The 25,233-nt window shown below is 42.4% G+C and overlaps 1 protein-coding gene across 13 annotated transcripts in view; it reads right to left on the bottom strand.

Annotated features, from left to right (window-relative positions):
• Positions 1-25,233, bottom strand: part of STAU1 (staufen double-stranded RNA binding protein 1) — a 61,270-nt gene that overhangs the window by 8,781 nt on the left and 27,256 nt on the right. For 4 of the 13 annotated variants that reach the window (XM_066234182.1, XM_066234179.1, XM_066234180.1 and 1 more), the window contains 5 exons: positions 20,911-21,049; positions 19,811-19,976; positions 5,027-5,125; positions 2,048-2,278; positions 828-971 (listed from right to left, as the gene is read on the bottom strand). In XM_066234182.1, the coding sequence (XP_066090279.1) occupies positions 828-971; positions 2,048-2,278; positions 5,027-5,125; positions 19,811-19,976; positions 20,911-21,011 (741 nt within the window). In that variant the 5' untranslated portion in view covers positions 21,012-21,049. Of the gene's footprint in view, positions 1-827; positions 972-2,047; positions 2,279-5,026; positions 5,126-19,810; positions 19,977-20,910; positions 21,050-23,442; positions 23,600-24,649; positions 24,715-24,839; positions 24,930-25,233 lie in introns of those variants that run through there. The other 9 variants (XM_066234169.1, XM_066234171.1, XM_066234172.1 and 6 more) reach the window with 7 other exon arrangements.

Genomic DNA, 25,233 nt, shown 5'->3' with positions numbered 1-25,233 from the left:
TCCATGTCCCAGTCTGATGCTCTATCCACTGCGCCACCACCTGGTCAGGCCAGTACAAGCAGTTACCTTTAGTCTGACTTATAACACTATTGTTTCTAACAGTCACACTGAGGTCACAGAGGTATGAAATTTACAATCAAGAGTATTAGCCTGACCAGGCGGTAGCGCAGTGGATAGAGCATCGGACTGGTCTGTGGAGGACCCAGGTTCGAGACCCTGAGGTCGCCAGCTTGAGTGCAGGCTCATCTGGTTTGAGCAAAGCTCATCAGCTTGGATCTAGGACCGCTGGCTCGAGTAAGGGGTTACTCGGTCTGCTGAAGGCCCACGGTCAGGGCACATATGAGAAAGCAATCAATGAACAACTAAGGTGTCACAACGAAAAACTGATGATTGATGCTTCTCATCTCTCTCCATTCCTGTCTGTCCCTATCTGTCCCTCTCTCTGACTCTCTGTCTCTACCTCAAAAAAAGAAAGGAAAGTGTTTAACTTATAAACTTTATCTTCTGAACAGAACATAAACCTGCAGGTAGATGTAATGAAGAAAACAACACACTCACAGCCCCACCCCCCTTGCTCTTCCAAACCCCGGTGCCTGTGTCTCTGCTCCCGCCGGCTAACAGCAGCACCTGTAGTGTATGCAGAAATCAGGCTTTGGGTAAGACACCAAAGTTACTGAAAGCAGCATGGTCTTAATATCATAATGCTGACGGCAGGGAGTGTCCCACTAGACCAGGCCACCTCAGGAAGGCATCAGGCCCTGGACCTCACCAGGCTCTGAGATGGAACAAGGTGAGAGAAGGGCCATCCACAAGCAGCACGGACCCACCTGCATCACAAACTCCCTGCGGCGTGGGAGGCCTCGCTCTGTAAGGAGCATGTACTCTGGTTCCTTCTCCTTTTTCGCCTGCTGGATCTGGGCCAGTCTGCTAATTGGGTTCATCACCTGGCCATGTTCTGGGCCACTCTGTACCTGAGAAACAATTATTACAGAAATCAAGTGCCATGTTAATCACAGAAAGGACCTGGCCGATTCAGAGATCAGGCCATGACAAGAGTTCCTTGATCTAATGGCTACAAATTAACCTGCTCTTTTTTAAACCTTTTTTAACTAAAAGATACTTAATGATTTTCTGATTGTTCCAAGGTGATTTATAAGGTCTTCTTAGCAAACCAATATCAACATTTCACTATGAGCAAGCAGACATCATCATAGCGTCTTTTTCTTAAACAATTTCAACATATTACAATGAATAAAATGGTAGAAAAAAGAACATTATTTCTAAAATTTCCCAAAACTCTGTATTATAAGATGTGTTCCCAGTTTTTTTAATAATGACTCAAAATCCAGGAACCATTAAAAATATGCTAAAAAAAATATTTCAAGCTGATGCCACATATAAAGAAGAACCTAAGAACCCCACAGTGGCCAAGAAATCCTCAGCCAGTCTGACGAAGAGTGATTTCTGGATATATTGAGTGAAAAAAAGAAACTTGTGTTTAAGAAAAATTTGGATCTTCATGCAGCATGAAACTATACAGACAACCCTAAATGACCTTCATAAACATGTCCACATGGACTCCTGTCCCTTCTTTGAGGAGTAGAATGGTAGTATAATTTTTGACAGGTCCACTGGCATGACTCAAAACTCTGGAAGGTGTGTAGTGAGACGTCTTGCTCCTACACCTGCCCCCAGCCAGCTTTCCTCCCACAAATCTCCTTCTAGATGGACTGCAGCAATCCATGAGAAGAAAGCTCAGTTCACCGCTCTCCCCACGGGTGGGCATTCACAGCCCTGTGATTGCAGTGCTGTGAGAACACCCACATCCACAGACATGTGCAGGTGCCTCCACTGAACTTGGCTCAGTGTTCTTACCTGCCTGACCTGGGCCCCCTACAGAACTACACGGGAGGGCCCCTGTACAGGGTCTTCCAGGCCTGGCATGTACACGTTAGCTCCCTCTCCTTCCACTAGAGTTAGCAACGAGTCTTCTCAGCTTCCCATAGCGGGCAAGGAAAACACCCTCTTCATTCAGAAAGGTTCTTACCCTGACTATGGGTTTGGTTTTCTTTTTGATTCGGGGTTTCACCCGCTCAACTGCAGGCAGGGGTGGTAACTTCTTCAGCTCCTCAAGAACAGCTATAGCAGCATTTTTCTTTGAAATCTTCTTGCTCTTCCCTTCACCTTCCCCCACAAACTCCCCAACTGACACCCTGGTCACAAAGCTCTTCATATGGGGTGGGCCACTTTCCCGGGCGACCTGTTTTAGGGGGAAAGACTGAGTGAAAGCGTGACAGACACTTATCACAAGCTGTAGAGCACACTGGTTAGTACACTACTTCACATGAGACACAGGTAAAGGGGAATTCAGGGCAACACCCATTAAGTGAAGGGAGTATAAATGTAGGCACAAGGAAACAGCGACCATGCTTGAATGCTTTTTCTTCTCTTTTTCCTTATCTTTCAAATGTATTAATGCTTGAGGGTCTGATATGAGTCCAAAACAGTGAGGCATGGAAGAGGGAGACATTTTCTATTACTGCCCTCCTATGAGGATGGCTCACATCTCCCCAAGGTCAGAGACTGTCCTGAGTTTAGAGTGATCTACTGCAAATGGCAGAAAGGAAGCTGGCCCATCAAAGCCAGAAATAATTGCTGAGCATCTGATATATGCCAGGTAATCTTCCAGGTATGAGAGACAGAACTGTGGGAGGAAATGAAAGCCTTTGATCAACCTAATAATGAAAATTAACATGATCCTTTGATACTTGAGGTTTTTTTTTTTAATATTTTTTAAAATGTCTATTTTATTGCCTGACCAGGCGATGGCACAGTGAATAGAGTGCTGGCCTGGGATGCTGAGGACCAGGTTCTAAACCCCAAGGTTGCCGACTGAGGCCCAATGTCACTGGCTTGGCTGTAGTCCCCCAGTCAAGGCACATATGAGAAAGCAATCAATGAACAACTAAGGTACTATAACTATGAGTTGATGCTTCTCATCTCTCTCCCTTCCTGTATGTACCTGTCTGTCTGTCTCTCTCAAAAAAAGTCTATTTTATTGATTTTAGAGACAGTAAGGGTGAGAGAGGAACATCGATCTGTTCCTGTATGTCCCCCAACCAGGTACAGAATTGGCAACCTCTGAGCTTTGGGGCAATACTCTAACCAAGCAAGCTATCTGCCAGGGCAAGATATTTAATATAAGTACTTATATAAGCAAACTCAATGCCACCGACTGTAATGTTTTAAATTATTATACTGCTCACAAAAATTAGGGGATATTCTATCGCTTCATATTCATTTTGAAATATCCCCTAATTTTTGCGAGCAGGGTACTTTAAAAGATATTCACCACCAGAGGGCACTCCCATAACTTTTTTTTGTGCGTACTCCCAGCTATACGTTACATATTGCTGCACACACGTCTGAAAGCCAAATCTGAAACCTAAACAAAAGTGGAAGTGGGATGGAAGCAATCTAGTCCCCAAGTTCCACTGAGCCAAAATTAAAATGGCAATCTCTCACTAAGGTTTCAGGAAGTTCATGACTTTCAGGCAGTGCAGCAACTAGTGGGAGCAGGTGACAAGCTTTACAGGGATCCAGGGCCCTGGCCCCAGCAGTCATCTCTGTAACCCTGAGGTGACCCAGGAAGCCAGAAATCCCCATCTCCCACAATCTTGGTACCATTCCCTCCAATCTTTGCAAATCCAGTCTCATGCTACACAAATCCCTCAGGAAGCGGAAAGAAGAGCATTTCTTCTCTTTCCTGCAAGAGGTGCCAGGGGAGACCTTGTAGTTTCTTGAGGTGAGGTTCTTACCTAGTTCCCACCCAATAACTAGCCCTGTCATTCTGTATGTCCCCTGTCCCATTGCCTCCCCAGTTCCCACCTTCCAGCCCAAACAGAAAGAGAAAAGCTGGAAGAGATGAAGAGCCAGGTAAGAAGATACCAGCCCTAGATCCACCTGGTGCTCTGAACTCCAGAAGGGGAACACTATAAACCCCACCTGCCAGGGCGGAGCAGGGGTGGGTGTGAAGGGATGTGGGGTGGTCCTGTGATCCAAACACTACTCCCCACCCCTACCTGTACCCACCCAATGGTAGGCAGGTAAGCACTGCCAAGTTGTAGGTCAGAAATCATCATCAGTCAGATGATGGACTAAGGACTGAACTCAAGCACCAGTTTAAGGTGCTAGCACATAATATAAGAAGGTATAATTTTATGAAAGGCATAAAATTTGGGGATCACCTGGTAACAGCAAAAATGCTACAAAAGAAGTTTATGGATCACTTTAAATTCTTTGAAGCTAATGTCCCACTGCAAATTACACCTGCCTAAAGTACCATTGGGCAAGTTTAAAGCTCTTTGAAAGACTATATACTCTATAACTTCAAAACACTAAATTGATCTAAAAAAATCTGCATTATTACAACATAAGCTTGCATAACCAAGAATGGAAATCACAAGAAAACAGTCTGACACATGGCAAATTCTAAGGAAAATGATTGGAAAAGTCTCCCTTTCCTGCTTAGTCTATTTGGACTCAGTATGTATTTGAAGGAAACATGTACTAAATATAATTTTATCCATTTTCAACTAACAGCTGTTAATTATTGTTTTTAGACTATAATGTCTACAAAAACAAATAAGTTATTAAATGAGTGAACTGGTTGGGGGCAGATACTGGACAATGACAAAACTTATGTCTTAACATTTGGGGTAACGGATGCTTTTGACAGTCTTATGAAAATAATGGCTCCTCTCTAGAAGAATACACATGTGACCTTATAAGCACAATGTTCTTCAGCCTATTTTAGGAGGTTCACAGACCTACAGACTGAGATCCAGGGCTGGCCCTAACAACCCCTAGAAGAGAACGCTGCTTTGCTAAATAATTGTGTTTAAATCTTAGATTTGAAAGTTCACATATATGTGATTATTATTCCAATGTTATTTAGAAAAAAGTGCCATTGATGAATGCCAACAGAATTTTATAATACAGAGTCCTACAAGTAAAATAAACTTACCTCGAAATTCACAGGCAAGTTCCGTTTAAGTGCAATCTCGAACACTTGACTTATTTCAGATTTATTGAGATTTTCTTCTTCTGATTCTCTTCCATTCATCTAAAAGAAGAATAATTGTTTAGTAGTTAACTCTTATTAAACTATCAACATCCCAGTTGTGATAATAAACCTTTAAAGCACTGAGCCTTGGCTTTATGGACTGAACATCAAACCAGTGAGTGAACAAAGCCACACACAAGTACCGTATGTCAGTGAATTTAAAAGGTTAAAAAGTGTCCTATCTAACTTGGTTCAGATTGCACCTCTTAAATCCACCATAGACAATGCACACATAACAGGCCTCTGGGTATGAAGCATCCTAATACTAGAGCAGCAAGAGGCCACGGCTGCTCAGGAAGAGTGATTTCCAAAGCCCTCCTTGAGGACTGGCAAGTCACATCTTAGAAAAAGACAAAATACAGATAGATTTGTGTGTATTCAAATATAAGTCTCTCCACTTACGTATGCAGGGTTTTTTTTATCTGGATATGAAGTTCCTGGAAACCACTTTTTTCAAAAGGATGCAGTGGGATTGCTATAAAACCCTAGCATCTTATACTACTGCTGCTGGCAAAAATGCAAGGTGCCAACTAACAAAGTCTCCTCAACAAAGGCTGAGACTATCTTTTGTAACCAAGTTCACTTACAGTCCCCCCAGCCAGGGCTGGGACTAAAGAGGACTGTGACCTTCTCTGTGCATACTGATAACATGACTCTACCTTGTGCTGTCATTGTAAATTGGAGAAAATACTGTAGGTAAGCTCAGTAACAGCAAAGTGCCCCAAAACATGGCAAGCAAGTTGTGCTCTCCCTCATGTTATTGGGACTCTGAAGTCAACAAACTGTAACATCCTATTTCCAAGATTAGATCTGACAGGAACCTGTGTCTGAAAAGGCTGAATGGGAAAGGTGTACAGGCTACCCAGGACTTCCTCACGTTTTATCAGGTAGAGCCTACATCTATACTGGATCATTATTTTAAGCTGTGATTTAAAGAAATAAAACTCAAAGTATTTTAAAAACTAATATAATCAAGCCTATAATGCTGTACAAATAAGTTTCTCTCTCCCAAACACTGTAATTCCTTCTCCCCCATCCATGACATTAACGTTTCTTTCCAATCTGGTCTCACGTCACTCTCTGCTGGTCAGACTGTCTGCACAGCATTTCTGGCAGTTTATTAAGCCAAACATACTTCATTCTGTTGCTTAAATCCTAAGGAGAAAACAAGCTTGTCTTTTTACAAGTGTATCATTAAATCCAGAAATCTTCAAGCAAGGTACTTTATTTATTTTTTTAATAGTCATTTTAGAGAGGAGAGGGAGAGACAGAGAGAGAGAGAGAGAGAGAGAGAGAGAGAGAGAGACAGGAGAGACAGAGAGAGAGAAGGGGGGGGAGCTGGAAGCATCAACTCCCATATGTGCCTTCACCAGGCAAGCCCAGGGTTTCGAACTGGCGACCTCAGCATTTCCAGGTCGATGCTTTATCCACTGCGCCATCACAGGTCAGGCCAGTTTGGTATTTGTTAAATAGGTTTTAAACTAAAAACAAAAAACCTTTGTATTTTAAAGTATGTACAACAAATGGTGGTGGGAAAACCAGGTATTTGCACACACAAAAATGAAGTTAGGCCCGACCAGGCGGCGGCACATTGGATAGAGCGTCGGACTGGGATGCGGAGGACCCAGGTTCTAAACCGGCTTAAGCATGGGCTCACCAGCTTGAGTGTGGGGTTGCTGGCTTGGGCACAGGATCATAGACATGACGCCATGGTCACTGGCTTAAGCCCAATGGTCACTGGCTTGAGCTTAAGGTTGCTAGCTTCAGCAAGAGGTCACTCACTCTGCTGGAGCCCCCCCCGCCCCCCCGGCCAAGGCACATATGAGAAAGCAGTCAATGAACAAGCAATCAACGAACAACTAAGATGTCTCAATGAAGAACTGATGCTTCTCATCTCTCTCTCTTCCTGTCTGTCTGCCCCGATCTGTCCCTCTCTATGACTCTCTCAAAAAAATAAAAAATAAAAATAAAGATGGACCCTTACCTTAATACCATCTACAAAAATTAACTCAAGATGGATCAAAGACATAACAAACATAAGAGCAAAAATTATAAAACTCTTGGAAGAAAACATCAGGGAAAAGCTTCATGACACTGGATTTGGCAATGATTTCTTTCTTGTGTGTGACAGAGACAGAGACAGAGAGAGGGACTGATAGGGTCAGACAGACAGGAAGGGAGAGAGATGAGAAGCATTAATTCTACATTGCGGCACCTTAGTTGTTCGTTGATTGCTGGTTCATTGATTGCTTTCTCATATGTGCCTTGACCGGGGGCTAGAGCAGAGTGAGTGACCCCTTGCTCAAGCCAGCAACCTTGGGCTCAAGCTGGCGACCTCAGGGTTTCGAACCTGGGTCCTCTACATCCCAGCCTGATGCTCTATCCACTGCGCCACCACCTGGTCAGGCTATGATGATGATTTCTTGAATGTAACACCAAAAACATAGGCAACAAAAGAAAAAACAGATAAATTTGATTTCATCAAAATTAAAAACCTGCATCAAAAGCCACTATCAGCCTGACTGGGCGGTGGCGCAGTGGATAGAGCGTCGGACTGGGATGCGGAAGACCCAGGTTCGAGACCCTGAGGTCGTCAGCTTGAGCGCGGGCTCATCTGGTTTGAGCAAGGCTCACCAGCTTGGACCCAAGGTCACTGGCTCGAGCAAGGGGTTACTCAGTCTGCTGAAGGCCCACGGTCAAGGCACATATGAGAAAGCAATCAATGAACAATTAAAGTGTTGCAACGCGCAATGAAAAGCTAATGATTGATGCTTCTCATCTCTCCATTCCTGTCTGTCTATCCCTCTCTCTGACTCTGTTAAAAAAAAAAAAAAAAGCCACTATCAACAGAATAAAGACAACTGACAGAATGGAAGATAATATATGCAAATCATGTATCTAATAAAGAATTACTATCCAGAACATAATAAGAACTCCTACAAAACTCAACAACACACAATCCAACTCAAAAATAGAGAAAGGATTTGAATAAATATGTCTCCAAAGAAGTTATACCAATGGCCAAAAAGCTTGTAAAACCATGCTCAACATCACCAGGGAAATGCAAATCAAAATCACAGTAAGATACCACTTAAGCCTTATCAGGCGATGGCGCAGTGGATAGAGCGTCAGATTGGGATGTGGAGGACCCAGGTTTGAGACCCCAAGGTTGCCAGCTTGAGCACAGGCTATCTGGTTTGAGCAAAGCTCACCAGCTTGGACCCAAGATCGCTGGCTCGAGCAAGGTTGTTGCTGTAGCCCCACGGTCAAGGCACATATGAGAAAGCAATCAATGAACAACTAAGGTGTTGCAATGAAAAACTGATGATTGATGCTTCTCATTTCTCTCCATTCCTGTCTGCCTATCCCTATATATCCCTATCTATCCCTCTCTCTGACTCTATGTAAAAAAAAAAAAAAAAAAAAAAAAAAAGATACTTCACTCCCATAAGAACAGCCACAGAAAATACCAAGTGCTGACAAGTATGTGAAAAGACTGGAACTCTTGTATATTGCTGGTGAGAATGTACAATGGTGCAGCCTCTGGAAAAATGTGGTGGTTTCTCAAAAAATTAAATATAGATCTACAGTATGATCCAGCAATTCTACTTCTAGATACATTCTCAAAAGAATGTAAAGTAGGGACTCAAACAGATACTTGTGTAGCAGACCCACGGCACCTTAGTTGTTCACTGATTGCTTTCTCACATGTTCCCTGACTGGGGGCTCCAGCCAAGACAATGATCCCTTGCTCAAGCCAGCAACCTTTTGGGCTCAAGCCAGTGACCATGGAGTCATGTCTATGATCCTACGCTCAAGCTAGTGAGCCCCACCCTCAAGCCAGTGACCTCAGAGTTTTGAACCTGGGTCCTCTGTGTCCCAGGGCCACGCTCTATCCACTGCACCACTGCCTGGTCAGGCGCATATACCCCAATTTTCAAATTTTTTTTTGTTCGCTATACTAGCCAAATTATTTTTAATTATGTCCTATTTCAAACACACATTTGTACAGAAAAGTACAAATAACGTACTAGGCAACGGTGCTGGATTTTAAAAATGTTAGCATTAAGCACTACAGACATTAATTTCTTTTTCTTTTTTAAGGAACACCTTGAAGCCCTTCTCATTCTCTTTTCCAGGGCAAAGTTAACCACCATTCTAAAATGAGACTGTATCTTTCCCAGACATGTTTGTTTTTTTTTAATGGACGAAAACAATAATAATATAATTTCTCTGTTGTCAAGATTCACAAATTATTTTGATTGCTTTAATAAATACTATAAAACGCAAACTTTTAAGTTTATACTGTTGTAATACTTCCTTTCTTTTATATACTGAGGGCCCACATAAGTCTGACAGAAAACAATGGTCTACTACTAAATCTAAGCTCCAAGCCAGTGGCTCTCAATCACTGCAGCATTAGAATCACTTGGGAGCTGTACAAAGTCAGCTGTCGAAGCCCCGCTTCTGACAAGTGAATTCAAGTTTTTGTAGCTAGGGCTTAGATATTCATTTTCTTTACAGTATTTATATATATATATATATATTTTTTTTAAGTCCCCAGGTGATTTTACTAGCAACCAGAGTTGAGATCGACTGCCCTAAGCCATTGCTTCCAAAGAAATTTCAATAGGGACAAAGCAGCCAGTAAAATAAAAATGCAAAATAGGAAACAAAGATTTACATTTATTTGGAAGTGAGAGTATGTTGCTCTTTTACATAATTTTGATATTATCTGAATTGGACAAAATGTTGCAATGGGGAAGCAACAAACGACTCAAAACAAATCCACAAATACATTCCCAGTAAGATGGGGAAAGTGTATCCAGCCCTTCGTCTTACATCTTACCTTATGAAGTGGGAATTACTGTTAACATCAATCCCATAGTGTATGGTTCAGCAATAAAATCTAGGCAACATTAAGAAAAGAAAAAAACACTCTGAACTATGCTTAACCCTCAGTATGCCAGGAAAAAATAGTCATAATTTATCATCTTGCTCCTTGTTATTTTTCTATATTTTAAGTCACTTTACAAATAATATACAGAATACAGGATAAAAATCATTTTAGTAAGAATTTAATAGCAAACCCAAGTTTTTATCCCAGGTTTGTAGTTTGGAAGGCATATGTACCTGAATTGGCAAGGTCCTTTTATGCAACTCACTGCTTACCAGCTGGCGCACCTGAACTTGGGAGTATAGCTCACCTGTAATGATGCCGGATTTCAAATCCAACTCCAATCAGTTCTAGCTTATCACATCTCTGAGTCTTCTTGTACTGGTATCATCAAAACACACTACTATTGAGTCCAACTCATAATTTTGCTGGTGGGAGAACAGTCATATTCTTTCTCCCGTAACTTAAAAAAAAAAACTACTTTCATTTTTAGATTTATAAACCCCAAAGAAAGATCAATATAATAATTTTTTTCATTGTTATACCATCTATTTCCTTCCAATCACCTTTATATATACACCTCCTATTGATTTGTTCACTTATTTTGCGGACAGTAATAAGAAATTCCAGCGGCCAAACATCATAAAGGATGAAAGAATGTTGTCACACATACTTTAAAAAAAAAAAAAATCAAAACAGGACAATCCAGGCTCATGTTGCAAAATACTGTGTGACAAAGTTCTTGTTGAATGCCTGACCTGAAAAAAATACACATTTCTTTTCCATACATTTAAAAATATATTTCACTCGCCAATTCCTAAGTATGGGAAAATTTATCTAAGGCATCATCTGAAGATGGATAATCTGAGATTTTACTTAATCAACCTCACTGCAATTAGAGTCTAGAGTGTTGCTGTCTCTTGCATTCATCTTCTGATTTGTCTAATAATGAAAACGTCCTCTATCAATTCTGTTTTTTCCTGGAAGGATAGAAAAAGAAAAATTCTGAATCCTCACCTGGGTTCAATGAAGGCTAAAAATAAAGTAAAAAGATGGTGTCTCTTTTTACTCTACTTTTGTACCTTCTTAAAAAACAAGTCTTCTTTTGTATCTTCTTAAAAAACAATGCAATACATTGGGCAATGCAATAAAAACATTAAGTTTTTTTGTTTTTGTTTCTGTTTTTTGTATTTTTCTGAAGCTGGAAACGGGGAGAGACAGTCAGACAGACTCCTGCATGCACCCGACCGGGATCCACCCGGCACGCCTACCAGGGGGCGACGCTCTGCCCCTCCAGGGCGTCGCTCTGTTGCGACCAGAGCCACTCTAGCGCCTGGGGCAGAGGCCAAGGAGCCATCCCCAGTGCCCGGGCCATCTTTGCTCCAATGGAGCCTCGCTGCGGGAGGGGAAGAGAGAGACAGAAAGGAAGGAGAAGGGGAGGGGTGGAGAGGCAGATGGGCGCCTCTCCTGTGTGCCCTGGCCGGGAATCGAACCCGGGACTTCTGCACGCCAGGCCAACGCTCTATCACTGAGCCAACCGGCCAAGGCCAATAAGAACATTAAAGGATGATGCAATAATGACAATTACTACTGTGTTATCTACATATAATATTTAGGGATTTCATCATTCTTCCATTTCCTTATTATTTTAATCTTGCTTTAGCATATTTTGGAATATATGATGAATAGTACTGAAATGATATGCAGGATGACAAACAGCAAAAATGTCTCAAAACTAGAAAAATTAAGATTCCATAATGTAAAGATTTATTACAGGGTCCATAACCTTAATTGTAAGACAAAGTTTTATTCTATTTTTAAAAGTAAATATATTTTCTCTTTTCTTTGTAAGACCTCTGAAATAAAGAATAAAACTCATGCAATGTAAAATCTTTACAGACCTTGGGGGGAAAAGCTCAAAAATAAAAACTGAGTTCATTGGACCCTGATCATATAATAAGGATTAAAGTCTCCAGTTTTAGTTTTACCTAAATATGTCTCTGGCTCAAATGAAGAAAAGGACTCAAGACCAGGAAGAGCCTAACCAGGTGGTGGTACAGTGGATAGAGCATTGGACTGGGATGTGAAGGACCCATGTTCAAAACCCCAAGGCCGCTGGCTTGAGAGGGGGATCATAGAGATGACCCCCATGATTGCTGGCTTGAGCCCAAAGGTCACTGGCTTGAAGCCCAAGGTCACTGGCTTGAGCAAGGGGTCACTTCCTCTGCTGTATCTCCCTGGTCAAGGCACATATGAAAAAACAGTCAATGAACAACTAAGGTGCCTCAACGAGGAATTGATGGTTCTCATCTCTCTCGCTTCCTGTCTGTCCCTCTCTCTGACTCTGTTAAAAAGGAAAAAAAAAAAAAGACCAGGAAGAAACTTCAAACAATAAAATTTTTTTAGAAATCTGTCATCTACCACTACCACCAAGAGAAAACTTAAAAGTTTGATATAACCATCAAGATAGAAACCACACACACACTGGGCTTTTCTGTTTGCTTAAACAAAAACAGGACCGCATTATACACATAACAGCTCTGGATCTTGATGCCCCCAAATCAATAGATTATGGTCCTCCTTCATAACCAATTTACCAATTTACCACACCCTGGTACTCTCTTTGATAAATGTATCAGTTAACCATTCCTTTAGGGATGGGCATTCAGCTCCTGTTTGTCTCTATTATAGGTACTATAGCTATGACTATTTTACTCCAAACAGTTCAGACACTAAACAAGTCATCCTTGATTAGCACAGCCTTAGATTTAAAAACAAAGTAAACACACTTTCCCAACTCAGGACCGTTGCATGGGCTGCTCCCTTGGCTGGGAAGGTACTTCCTCCCCCTACTTTTGTTCATCTTTAGTCTCAGCTTAAATGACTTCCTAAGAGAGAACTTCTCTGAATACAACCCCATGACTCCACTCTAAATGGAGCACTTTATGCTCTCACAGTACCTGCTGCTTTTCCATTCTAGTACTCACTGCACTTTCTGATGATACTAATGCTAAGGTCTGTCAGCTACCTTCAACTAACTTGGGAGGAATCCAGCACAATGCCTGTCATCAAGGGACCAGCCTAACCTGCCTTATAGACAGAAACTGCCACCTTCACTAACTATATTCTAGAGAAGATAAATTGACCCACCATACAATCACATGCTACAAAATTTTCAACAGCAGAAGTGACAATTTGTTTAAAATGACAATTTCCAATGCTGGTAGGCCGTGGGCAAACAAACTGCTCACACCTTGTTGGCAGAGGTCTAAAATGGTACCATCTTTCTGGTGGGGAACATGACCACATACACAACCATGCAATTCCACTTCTAGGACTGCGGCTCACAAAAATAGCCAGATGTACACAAAGATTTAACTCAACAATGTTCTTCACAACCTATTTAATAACCGGAAAAACTGCAAATAACCTAAATAACTAAGTCTCTTGAAAAAATAAACTGGTATGTACACACAATGGAACACTTTGCAGCCATTAAAAAGTGCTAATGGGCCTGGCCGGTTGGCTCAGCGGTAGAGCGTCGGCCTAGCGTGCGGAGGACCCGGGTTCGATTCCCGGCCAGGGCACACAGGAGAAGCGCCCATTTGCTTCTCCACCCCTCCGCCGCGCTTTCCTCTCTGTCTCTCTCTTCCCCTCCCGCAGCCAAGGCTCCATTGGAGCAAAGATGGCCCAGGCGCTGGGGATGGCTCTGTGGCCTCTGCCTCAGGCGCTAGAGTGGCTCTGGTCGCAACATGGCGACGCCCAGGATGGGCAGAGCATCGCCCCCTGGTGGGCAGAGCGTCGCCCCATGGTGGGCGTGCCGGGTGGACCCCGGTCGGGCGCATGCGGGAGTCTGTCTGACTGTATCTCCCTGTTTCCAGCTTCAGAAAAATGAAAAAAAAAAAAAAAAAAAAAAAGTGCTAATGGGTCCTGGCCGGTTGGCTCAGCGGTAGAGCGTCGGCCTGGCGTACGGGGGACTCGGGTTCGATTCCTGGCCAGGGCACATAGGAGAAGCGCCCATTTGCTTCTCCACCCCCCTCCCGGTCTCTCTCTTCCCCTCCCGCAGCCAAGGCTCCATTGGAGCAAAGATGGCCCGGGTGCTGGGGATGGCTCCTTGGCCTCTGCCCCAGGCGCTAGAGTGGCTCTGGTCGCGGCAGAGTGACGCCCCAGAGGGGCAGAGCATCGCCCCCTGGTAGGAAGAGCATCGCCCCTGGTGGGTGTGCCGGGTGGATCCCAGTCGGGCACATGCGGGAGTCTGTCTGACTGTCTCTCCCTGTTTCCAGCTTCAGAAAAATACCAAAAAAAAAAAAAAAAGTGCTAATGGCCCTGGCCAGTTGGCTCAGTGGTAGAGCGTCGGCCTGGCGTGCGGGGGACCCAGGTTCGATTCCCGGCCAGGGCACATAGGAGAAGCACCCATTTGCTTCTCCACCCCCCCTCCTTCCTCTCTGTCTCTCTCTTCCCCTCCCGTAGCCCCTCCCGCAGCCAAGGCTCCATTGGAGCAAAGATGGCCCGGGCGCTGGGGATGGCTCCTTGGCCTCTGCCCCAGGCGCTAGAGTGGCTCTGGTCACGGTAGAGCGACGCCCCGGAGGGGCAGAGCATCGCCCCCTGGTAGGCAGAGCGTCGCCCCTGGTGGGCGTGCCGGGTGGATCCCTGTCGGGCGCATGCGGGAGTCTGTCTCTCCCCATTTCCAGCTTCAGAAAAATACAAAAAAAAAAAAAAGTGCTAACACAGTGGATAGTGCATTGGCCTGAAATGCTGAGGTTGCTGGTTCGAAACCCTGGACTTGCCTGGTCAAGGCACATACAACAAGCAGTCAATGAACAACTAAAGTGAAACAACTACGAGTAGATACTTCTCACCCCACACTCCAAGCCTCTGTAAAATTAATAAATTAAAAACAAATAAACAAACAAACAAAAAACCTCTGTCTTGCCTGACTGTTGGTGGTGCAGTAGATAGTGTCGACCTGGGATGCTGAGGTAGGTCCCAGGTTCAAAACCTTGAGCTCACCAGCTTCAGCACAGGCTCACCAGCTTGAGGGTGAGATCATCAGCTTGAGCCCAAGGTCGCTGGCTTGAGCAAGGGGTCAATGGCTCAGCTGGAGCGCCCCATCCAGGCATGTATAAGAAGCAATCAATGAACAACTACAGTACCACAACTGTGAGCTGATGCTTCTCATCTCTCTCCCTTCCTGCTTTGCCTGTCAGTCTCCCTCTCTTAAAAAAAGTGCTTAGAGCCTGACCAGGTAGTGGCACAGTGAACAGAGCATCAGCTTGGGTCACAGAGGACCCAGGTTCAAAACCCCGAGGTTACCAGCTTATTAGGCTTGAGTGTGGGCACACCAGCTTGAGCGTTGGGTCGCCAGCTTATGTGTGGGATAACAGACACGACCCCATGGTCACTCGCTTGAGCAAAGGGTCACTGGCTCAGCTGGAGCTGCCTAGTCAAGGCAAATATGAGAAAGCACGCAATAACTAAAGTGCCGCAACTATGAGTTGATGCTTCTCATCTCTCTCCCTTCCTGTCTGTTCCTGTCTGTCCCCTCCTCTTTCACTTAAAAAAAAAAAAAAAAAATGCTTCCTTAGATACAGGCTAAATCTGCATCCTATATGAAATTATTAAGTAAGTGGCTTGATAATATAGTCATGATAAGCATTTCAGTGAAAAAAAGGTGGTTACTATACAATACCATTTTTGTGAAATAGGTAAGGGTGTATATTTACTTACATAGGCACTGACATCAACCAAAATGTTTATGGTTATCTACAAGTGGTAAATTTATAAATCATTTGGTTTTCCTTTTATGAATTTAGATATTAGTCTAGTTCATATGCATTACTTGCAAAAAAAAAAATTCAAGTTATCTTTTAAAAATGTCTCTCTTTAGCCCCACCACCCACCTACAGGGGGGCCTGGTACATCACGGATAGCTTGTTCAGAAGGGAGGCCAAGTGTTTCATTTACTACTTCAAAGTCTTATTCTATTTAATGATTCTCCTTTCAGAAGCATTGGTTAAGGCCAATCTCCAGCCATTTCTTAAGGGCACTGTCTCTACCTCAAACTATACAGAACTAGAGAAGGGGCAAAGCAGAGGAAATAAAGAGCATGAGTGGACTTGAACTTTACTCTTGGCAAAACTCCTATGGATTTGAGATGAGCCAAGAGCACGTATGTCTACTACAGCCTCTGCTTGCAGGTGTGACCCAAGCATGTTGCTCTGGTGAGTGATGGGAAAGCTTGGAAACACCAACAGGCACTTTCCTTTTCTGACAAGAAACTGTGGGCCCTGGCCAGTTGGCTCAGTAGTAGAGCGTCGGCCTGGCATGCAGAAGTCCCGGGTTTGATTCCCGGCCAGGGTACACAGGAGAAGCGCCCATCTGCTTCTCCACCCCTCCCCCTCTCCTTCCTCTCGGTCTCTCTCTTCCTCTCCCGCAGCCAAGGCTCCATTGGAGTAAAGATGGCCCAGGCGCTGGGGATGGCTCCATGGCCTCTGCCTCAGGCGCTAGAGTGGCTCTGGTCACAACAGAGTGACGCCCCGGAGGGGCAGAGCATCGCCCCCTGGTGGGCGGGCCAGGTGGATCCCGGTCGGGCGCATGCGGGAGTCTGTCTGACTGCCTTCCTGTTTCCAGCTTCAGAAAAATACAAAAAAAAAAAAAAAAAAGAAACTGTGTAGTTTTAAGGAAGATTCAAAGGGGGAAACTGCCTGGAAAGCACTGATGACACTTAGGACCAGTGGTTCCCAAACCCTGACCATGCTTTAGAACTACTCCAAGAGCACATTAAAAAAGGAGAAAAGCAGAAGACAGATTCCTGGGTCTCACCGTAAACCTACCGTGTTAGAATCATGTGGGCTGGGTCAAGGGATTTTAAAAAAACTTCTCAAACGATTCTGAAGCAGACAACCCACATACCACTGTTCAGCAATCTTTTAACAACTGCTGGCTAAAAGAAACCGAGAAATATTTATTCCATCTGACTCCAATTAGATTACCATCAAAGTCAAGTCAAAAAATGAAAAGCCTCCAAAATGATTCAAATTATACTAGTTTTGGTGTTTTACCAAAATCTCACCACTGAGAAGCTCACCCTTTTAACTTCACGAAATCCTCTTCTAAGTTGCAGTTCATTCTATTTTTTGGGTCCACAGTGGACCCTGGAAACAGATCATCTCTGTTAAAATGTGTGATTACACTGGAAGGTGAAAATGCACTCTAACAAAACAACACCCCCATATGGCTAGCCCTGAAGGCAGAGAGCACCATCCCAAGCTGGGGCACCCTAGTAGGCAGCTGAACACAATGGAGCTCACAAGCACCCTACCAAGGATCCACTCAGGTTTATGCCAATCATCTGTCATTTAGACCAATGTTTTGTGCAAGATCTTCTTATTCTCTGTGAACTTGTTTCTTCAACAGGAAAAATAAAATCCTTTCCAGGGATATTTTCAGGTGGTATCACGTGATGTGATTCAACAGAATCATGATATTGCAATGTTTTTCTACTCAGTGAGTTTCTTCTGGACCTATGGCATAAGACCTTACCAGAGATACTCACTAAGGCTCTGGCTTCTCAGTAACATGGAGTCACACTGATTTCCTAAGACCCATATTCCTATTTAGCCATAAAGAATTAAAATCTTGCCTGACCAGGAGGCGGTACAGTGGAGAGAGCATCAAACTGGGACACAGAGGACCCAGGTTCAAAACCCCGAGGTTGCTGACTTGAGCACGAGCTCATCTGGCTTGAGTGTGGGATCACAGACATGACCTCTTGGTCACTGGCTGAAGCCCAAGGTTGCTGGCTTGAAGCCCAAGGTCACTGGCTTGAGCAAGGGGTCACTTGCTCTGCTGCAGCCCCCTGGTCAAGACACATAGGAGAAAACAATCAAAGAACAACTAAGGAGCCACAACAAAGAATCGATGCTTCTCATCTCTCTCCCTTCCTGTCTGTCCCTATCTGTCCCTCTGTCACAAAAATAAGTAAATAAATAAAATCTTCATTCTATCGTAGTAGGTTTAAAACATGACCCGCCAAATTCACTGATACTCCTTTCATCCAGAAGTGCAGTTCTCAACACTTTGAAGGTACTAAAAGCCACTAAATTGTAGGCTTTAAAATGGTTAAAACTATGCCCTGTTTACGTCGACTAGCTGGTTAAAGCATTGCTGACATGCCAAGATTGCAGGTTCAATCCCTTGCCTGACCACCTGGTGCAGCGGATAGAGCGTCAGCCTGGGATGCTGAGGACCCAGTTCAAAATCCCGAGGTCACCGGTTTGAGCACAGGCTCACCAGCTTGAGCGCAAGGTCACCGGCTTGAGTGTGGGACCGTAGACATGACCCTGAAGTCCCTGGCTTAAGCCCAAAGGTCACTGGCTTGAAGCCCAAGGTCACTGGCTTGAGCAAGAGGTCATTGGCTTGGCTGGAGCCCTGTACCCCGGGTCAAGGCATGTATGAGAAAGCAATCAATCAACAACTAGGGGCTGCAACAAAGAATTAATGTTTCTCATCTCTCTCCTGTTTGTCCCTGTCTATCCCTCTCTCCTTCCCTCCTTCCCTCTCTCCCTCCCGCCTTCCCTCTCTCCCTCACTAAAAATAAGCAACAAAAAAAGCAATTTGATCTCTTCTCTCTCCCTCCCCCCCCCACAAAGCAAATAAAATTTCTTTAAAAAAATGGTTAAAATTGTGAATTGATATTATGTGAATTTTACCTGAATTTTAAAGGAGTGAGTCTTTATTTCCTCCTTTTGAATCTGGGCTGAGTCTAGACCCTATAGAACAGAAGTGATGCTGTGCTGATTTCTAGGCCCAGGCCTGAAGTAACTGGCAGATGCTTCCATTTCCTATATTCTAGGACACTCACTCCTAGAACCCAGCCACCATATTGTGAGGATGTGTAAGCAGTCTTTGCACAGATTAACTAAGAGGGAGTTGAGGTCTCTGAGCCAGAGCCCCTACTCAGTTCCCAGCCAGCAACCAGCAATAACTTACCAGTCATGTGAAGAAACCACCTTGAAAGTGAATTCTCCAGGCCCTGCAGAGCTGCCTCAGCCAAAGCTATGTGGAGCAAATGAGCTCTCCCTGCCAAGCCCCACCTAAACTGCAGACTCATGAGAAAAATAAATGCCTATAGGTGTTTAAGCCACTACATTTTGTGATGGTTTGTTATGCAACAATAGAGAACGGGCACTTGAATATAATAAAGAGTAGCTTGGTCAGGCCCTGCCAGTTAGCTTGGTTGGAGAGTCATCCCAAGACATGAAGGTTGTGGGTTCGATCCCACGTCAGAACATATATGGGAAGCAACCAATGAGTGCACAACTAAGTGGAAAAACAAATAAATGCTTCCCTTACTCTCTCTAAAGTCAATCACAGTTAAGAAAAAAGAGAGAAAATAGCTGGTTAAACATGGCTTCAGAAAATTCTCTAACCTGGTACCGCAAATTACAGTAGATTCTGACAAGCATAATCCTTAGCACCAAAGAATTCATCTATGCATGTCCTTCACAACTCAACAAAAGACACAGTCTTTCTAACATGTTCACTCAAATCTATGCCACAGAGTGAAAAAGAAGGCATCTGACTTTCTTGCTAAGAAAAATTTTTAAAGGGAAAGAAAAGGTAAGAAAGCTACCAGAGTACAAAATCTTACAAGCTACCAAATAACAAAAATTATGGACAGCTCTCACAGCATGTTCTCAGAAAAAGCAACACGAGGCAATGTCTCTCATACCATGCTCCTGCTCAGCTGGGAGCGTCACAGAGCGCCGGCTCTGCACTGCCCTTACCTCCAGCCTGTCCGGTGGGGGCTCATTCTGCAGGATCCTCAACGCTTTTGCAGCAGCATCGTGTTTTGCAGCCTGTCTTGTCTTTCCTTTCCCATTAAATTGTTGTCCTCCCACAGAAAGTTCAACTTGATAAAGTAAGGGTGGTACTGGAAATGGGTAAAAGTACCTAATAATAAAAGGGGGTGAGGAAAATTACAGTCTCAGATCGATATGTCACCCATACATTCTCTGGCAAATTCCAGGTTTCTCCTTCATCATGGGTCCTAATCACATAGTGTTTGCGTGATAATGAGGGCTCCTCATCCTATCTACACAGTAAATTTACCCTGGATTAGAATTGTTACACAGCATATATAAAATCTAAAATGAATTAGGCTTTGGCTGGATCAAAAACCTGCTCTACCTTCTCGTATCTGAGACTCAAATTTGAGTGTCTCCACAAAAGGACAGGAATTTTTAAACAGAAGTCTTTTCAAAAGGACCCTCATTTCTGGAAATCCCAACAGCCTGTAGCCTGGCAGAGGCTGAGCTACAAACTTCAGTCTGTATTTTTTAAATGGCTTTGGTCCGTCCCTCCCCACAGAAGGGCAGGGAAATGAAAGACTTCCAATTTTGACCATCACTCTGTCCACTGTCTTATGACTGAGAACGAAAGGTTTTTAGCACATGGCATTTTGAGGGTTCAATGAGTATACTACTACACCTGTACGCCAAAGCTACTTACCAAGCACATAGTTCAAATGTCAGAAAGTATCCAGTAAATAATAATCAGGAAATTAGTGAATGCTGAGAATCTTAGTACTGCGGGAATCATGTTCAAATATGACTCAGTTACACAAAGCATTTACAAGGGCCATCTTTAACCAGACTGCTTAGGGGCACAAGCCACACTACTGGTGAGAACAAACTCAGGCCCTTTCCAAGGGCAGGAGATAAAAGAGCATCAAGATACATTCCAAAGATACCAACACAATGAAGACTGACTTCAACATCTGGCAGGCCAAAGATGGCCAAATCATGTGCTCCACAATCTACAGATTTCATTCTTCTTTGTAAAAGATCAGAAATATTTTCACCTGTATTTAAAAACACACACATACCTTGGGGGATAAGCACCTCCTCGCATGTTGTAGTTATAGGTGGACTGCATCCGAGAGTAAGGATCCACAGGCTTATACATTGGTTTTTTTCCAAGTTTCATGCACAGTGCATTTAGCTCTACAGTAGGGGTTATGCTATCTGCAACACAGAATTAACACAAGAACTGTTTTTTTCCTTTTCTGACATGACAATTATAGTCACTAAAATAAAGTAACATGCTTTCTACTGATTGCATTCATGCTAAACTTCATGAAAGGGTCTAAGCCAGTGGTTCCCAACCCCCGAGCCACAGACTGGTACTGGTCCGCAGAGAAAGAATAAACAACTTACATTATTTCCGTTTTATTTATAAATATTTAAGTCTGAACGATGTTTTATTTTTTAAAAACGACCAGATTCCCTCTGTTAAATACGTCTAAGACTCACTCTTGACACTTGTCCCGGTCACGTGATACATTTATCCGTCCCACCCTAAAGGCCTGTCCATGAAAATATTTCCTGACATTAAACTGGTCCATGGCCCAAAAAAGGTTGGGGACCACTGGTCTAAGCCATTACTAGACATCAGGTCAGGAAATCCAAGAATCTACTGTGATCTCTAAATATTAATACATAATTAATGGCACAAAATGTACTGTAACAAAGGCAGCAACAATTTAACACAATATGTTATCAGTGAAAACCACATATTCCAGTTGTCAGTACTAAACTCCAATATTTATATCAACTTCCATGATTAAAAAAATCCCAGGTGACTGCCCAAATCATTTTATTGTTTTGGAACACTTAACTGATATAACTTTGGTTGTAATGACTTACTGGGTTATTGGCTTACACATAGAAATATGTTTGTACCCACTACTTCAAAATAGAACAATGCATTTATTAAGTACTAACTGGATGCAAAGCACTGTGCTAAGCTTGAGACAAATTCTTGCCCCAGAGGAGCTCAAAGAACACAATATACATTCAAAGAACAATAGGATGTGTTACAAAGGCAGATGTACAATCACCAAGGCAAGTATATTCTATCTGGGAAAGTCAGATGATTCCCACAAAATATTGAGACATTTCCATTCTATTTATAATAGAATTTGATCAATCATTTGGTAATACTTGTTAGGAAAATGAGTTGTTTTCACATCTAACAGGAGCAAGTATATCTTAGGTTACCTCAGAATTATCAACTTTGGAAAATATATACTATTTATTTTCAATTTTTTTCTAAGTTCACCCAATTCATAAACTTTTAGAAAGAAAACCAACCTGGAGAGGTGTCAGTGCACAACCACATTTAAAAACAGCACTTTCATATCAAACACAGAACAACACTAGCAATGGCAAAGTTCGATTTAAATGTGCACAAAAATCCACTTTAAAATGACTCTTTTGGATATTATGTAGAGGGAAATAAAAATGATTTTATTCTGTAATATAACTGGTCAGATTAAATTTAGTGCATGAATCAAATTTATAAGAATATCTTTGGGTTTGCAAAACCAGAGGGTCACATGAATAACCAACTCTATTTAACATCAGTTATATTTTTACATAATTCATAGTTGTATTTTAAATACAACCTGAATCATTTTAAGAGCTGATCTAACCCATCAAATTTCTGCAGTACAGAATGAATTTAAAGTCATAATACCACAAAGAAATCAGAAGCAATGAGAAAGATGTGACCAAGGTCTTCCTGGATCATTCCTGTGTACAAAGGCCTGGGATAACTTCAAGTACTTGAGGGGTATCTCTGCTAAAATAACCAATCCTCCCACAGCCGCCAGATCAGTGGTTCAACTTTTCAGCAGACACTCTTCTGTATTGGTATTATTCTCAGCTGGTTCCCTTGTTTGAAGAGATTATTATCTACTGATTTGTATTTAAGTTATTTTCTCATTCTCTTCAAGATCAGGAGAAACGTAACTGACAATTAGAGTTTCTGATCAACATATTATAATCACTATTAGCACAGAGTTAAAGTGATGCTAGCTAAAACCTACATTCTTGGCAATCTAAGGGGGGGAATGTATTGTATTTTCACTAAGCTTTTCTGAAATTTTAGAAATTGTGCCTGACCTGTGGTGGCGCAGTGGAAAAGCGTCGACCTGGAAATGCTGAGGTTGCCGGTTCGAAACCCTGGGCTTGCCTGGTCAAGGCACATATGGGAGTTGATGCTTCCAGCTCCTCCCCTTCTCTCTCTCTTCTCTCTCCCTCTCTGTCTCTCTCTCTCCCTCTCTCTCTCCTCTCTAAAAATGAATAAATAAAAAATAAATAAAAATTAAAAAAAAAAAGAAAAAAAGAAATTGTTTGGTGACACCTCCCATGAGTGCTTCTCCAGATTATCAGTTATCCAGGAACCATAGGTTGGGAACCACTATACTTAAGAGTCAGGATAAGCATTTGCCACTGGTAGTGTGGAATCTGTGCTTTCAAAATCAATGTTAGTTAAGAGAGAATTCATATACATACTAAATGGGTACCTCTAGACATACTTTTGAAAGGAACCTGTCTTGGCCCACGCATAATACCTGGATTCCTTCCTTCGCTACGAAAAGGGCGGACTATGGGCTTAGGAAATTTTGTTCCTTCCAAAGCTTTGGCAGCAGCTGTGTGTTGGGCTTTTTTAATACTAGTTCCTTCAGCTTCCCAGTGCTGATCTCCAAGTGTTAGCTGTACTGTAAACACCTATAAATGAAAATTATAGCTCTCAATTCATGAAACCTGATGTTCATTGTAATATGTCACTTGGACCTCAAACATTTTTATGGTCATGATTTAAAAAGTCCTGATCCCATTACCAGCTTTTTGTTGTTTTTATAAACACAAAATGATATCTATCTATCTATCTATATATCACATCACTGACTAGCAATGCATAGAACTCCATGAAAAAACTATGCTTTGAAAGACAGGGTAAGAACAGAGATTTTAAAGTGTTTTCTTATATATTAAAATATTAGACATATTATTTGGAAGCCATCTAAATAGAAATTGTCTTCCAATTACTTCCTACTGAAGAAAATTAGTAAAATTAATTTAGAGACTAACAGCAATTTTTACAACTTAAGACAAAATTTGTTTTGATGTTCTCATGTGTTTGTGGACCCTTATCTGAAAACACAATACCAGTAAAATAAAACCTTGAATAAATTTGGGAATGTCAGTCAGGTTCTGAAATGTTGCCTTTCACTTTTTTAGATTACACTATTCAGACACTGCCTCCACTTTCAGAAGAAAATCCGATCCACAACAAGCAAACAAGCAAAGACCTAAAACACGTTTCTGAACTCAACTCTAAGGAGGCATCCAAAACAGCCTATTTTGTTCTCAACAAATGGCAAGTCTCTTTTTTCCTTTTTAAGTATAAAGGTCACTCCACTCCACTCTTAAAATTAGGCTACATTAATCCTATCATTATTGAACCAATACTGTCAGAAAACAGCCCATTCATTAACTGTGGCATATATCTGAATAACCTAGGAAGCTTGGTAAAACACACATGCCCAGATATTTCAAATTAATAGCAAGAGGGACAACTGAGCACATCTCATTTTAATAAGCTCCCAAAGTGATTCCGATGCACTCTACAGCATGAGACTCACTACTTTGGAGCTTTTATTTTCCTGATTTTATCACTGAATATAACTTTATTTCATTTAAAATAATTTAATGAGATATGTTGATTTCAGTATGTCTAGGTCACTTCAGTTTGGTGCCTAAAGGGAGGGGGGCGACTTGCCTTCATAGCTGATTTTTCTTGTAGGTCTTAACTTCAGGATTCCCTCAGTGCACAGCTTCCACTAAAGGGAAAAATGAAAGACTCCTTCATCCCCCTTGAAACATGAGGGGCCTCCTGTATTTATGCTGCAGTTCACAAAGTTAGTCATTTAAGCACCAATAGCATGAATGCAAATCCCTGGCTGACCTGCGAAGTCTGAGCAGAAGCCTGCAATGCTGTGCAAGCCCTGGGTCATGTTCGTGATCCTTTCACGGAAAGACACTGAAGGGGAAAAGGCTAAAAAACAAAATTAAGAGTTAATTCCATTAATCATCTTGCCTTTCTCCAGGACCTTACTCATCCGGCGCCGCTGTCACCCTGTGGCCTTCTGTGTGGAGGGGCTTTTTAAGAGTCTAACAGTCATCTAGGAGGGAATAATTTTTCCTCTTTGAATGATTTGTAGGTTTAAAAAATGCAGTTATAAGATTGAACACAGCCAAATTCCCTAAAGTACTAAAGTTCAAGGGAGAAAGTACATATTTAAAAAATACCAAAACAGTTAATGAAGGGAATCCCAAAGTTAAGGTCTGCAAAAAAAATC

The sequence above is a fragment of the Saccopteryx bilineata genome, chromosome 6 (assembly GCF_036850765.1).
Source record: "Saccopteryx bilineata isolate mSacBil1 chromosome 6, mSacBil1_pri_phased_curated, whole genome shotgun sequence".
Classification (NCBI taxonomy): Eukaryota; Metazoa; Chordata; class Mammalia; order Chiroptera; family Emballonuridae; genus Saccopteryx; species Saccopteryx bilineata.
This window is presented reverse-complemented; position numbering and strand designations above follow the sequence as displayed.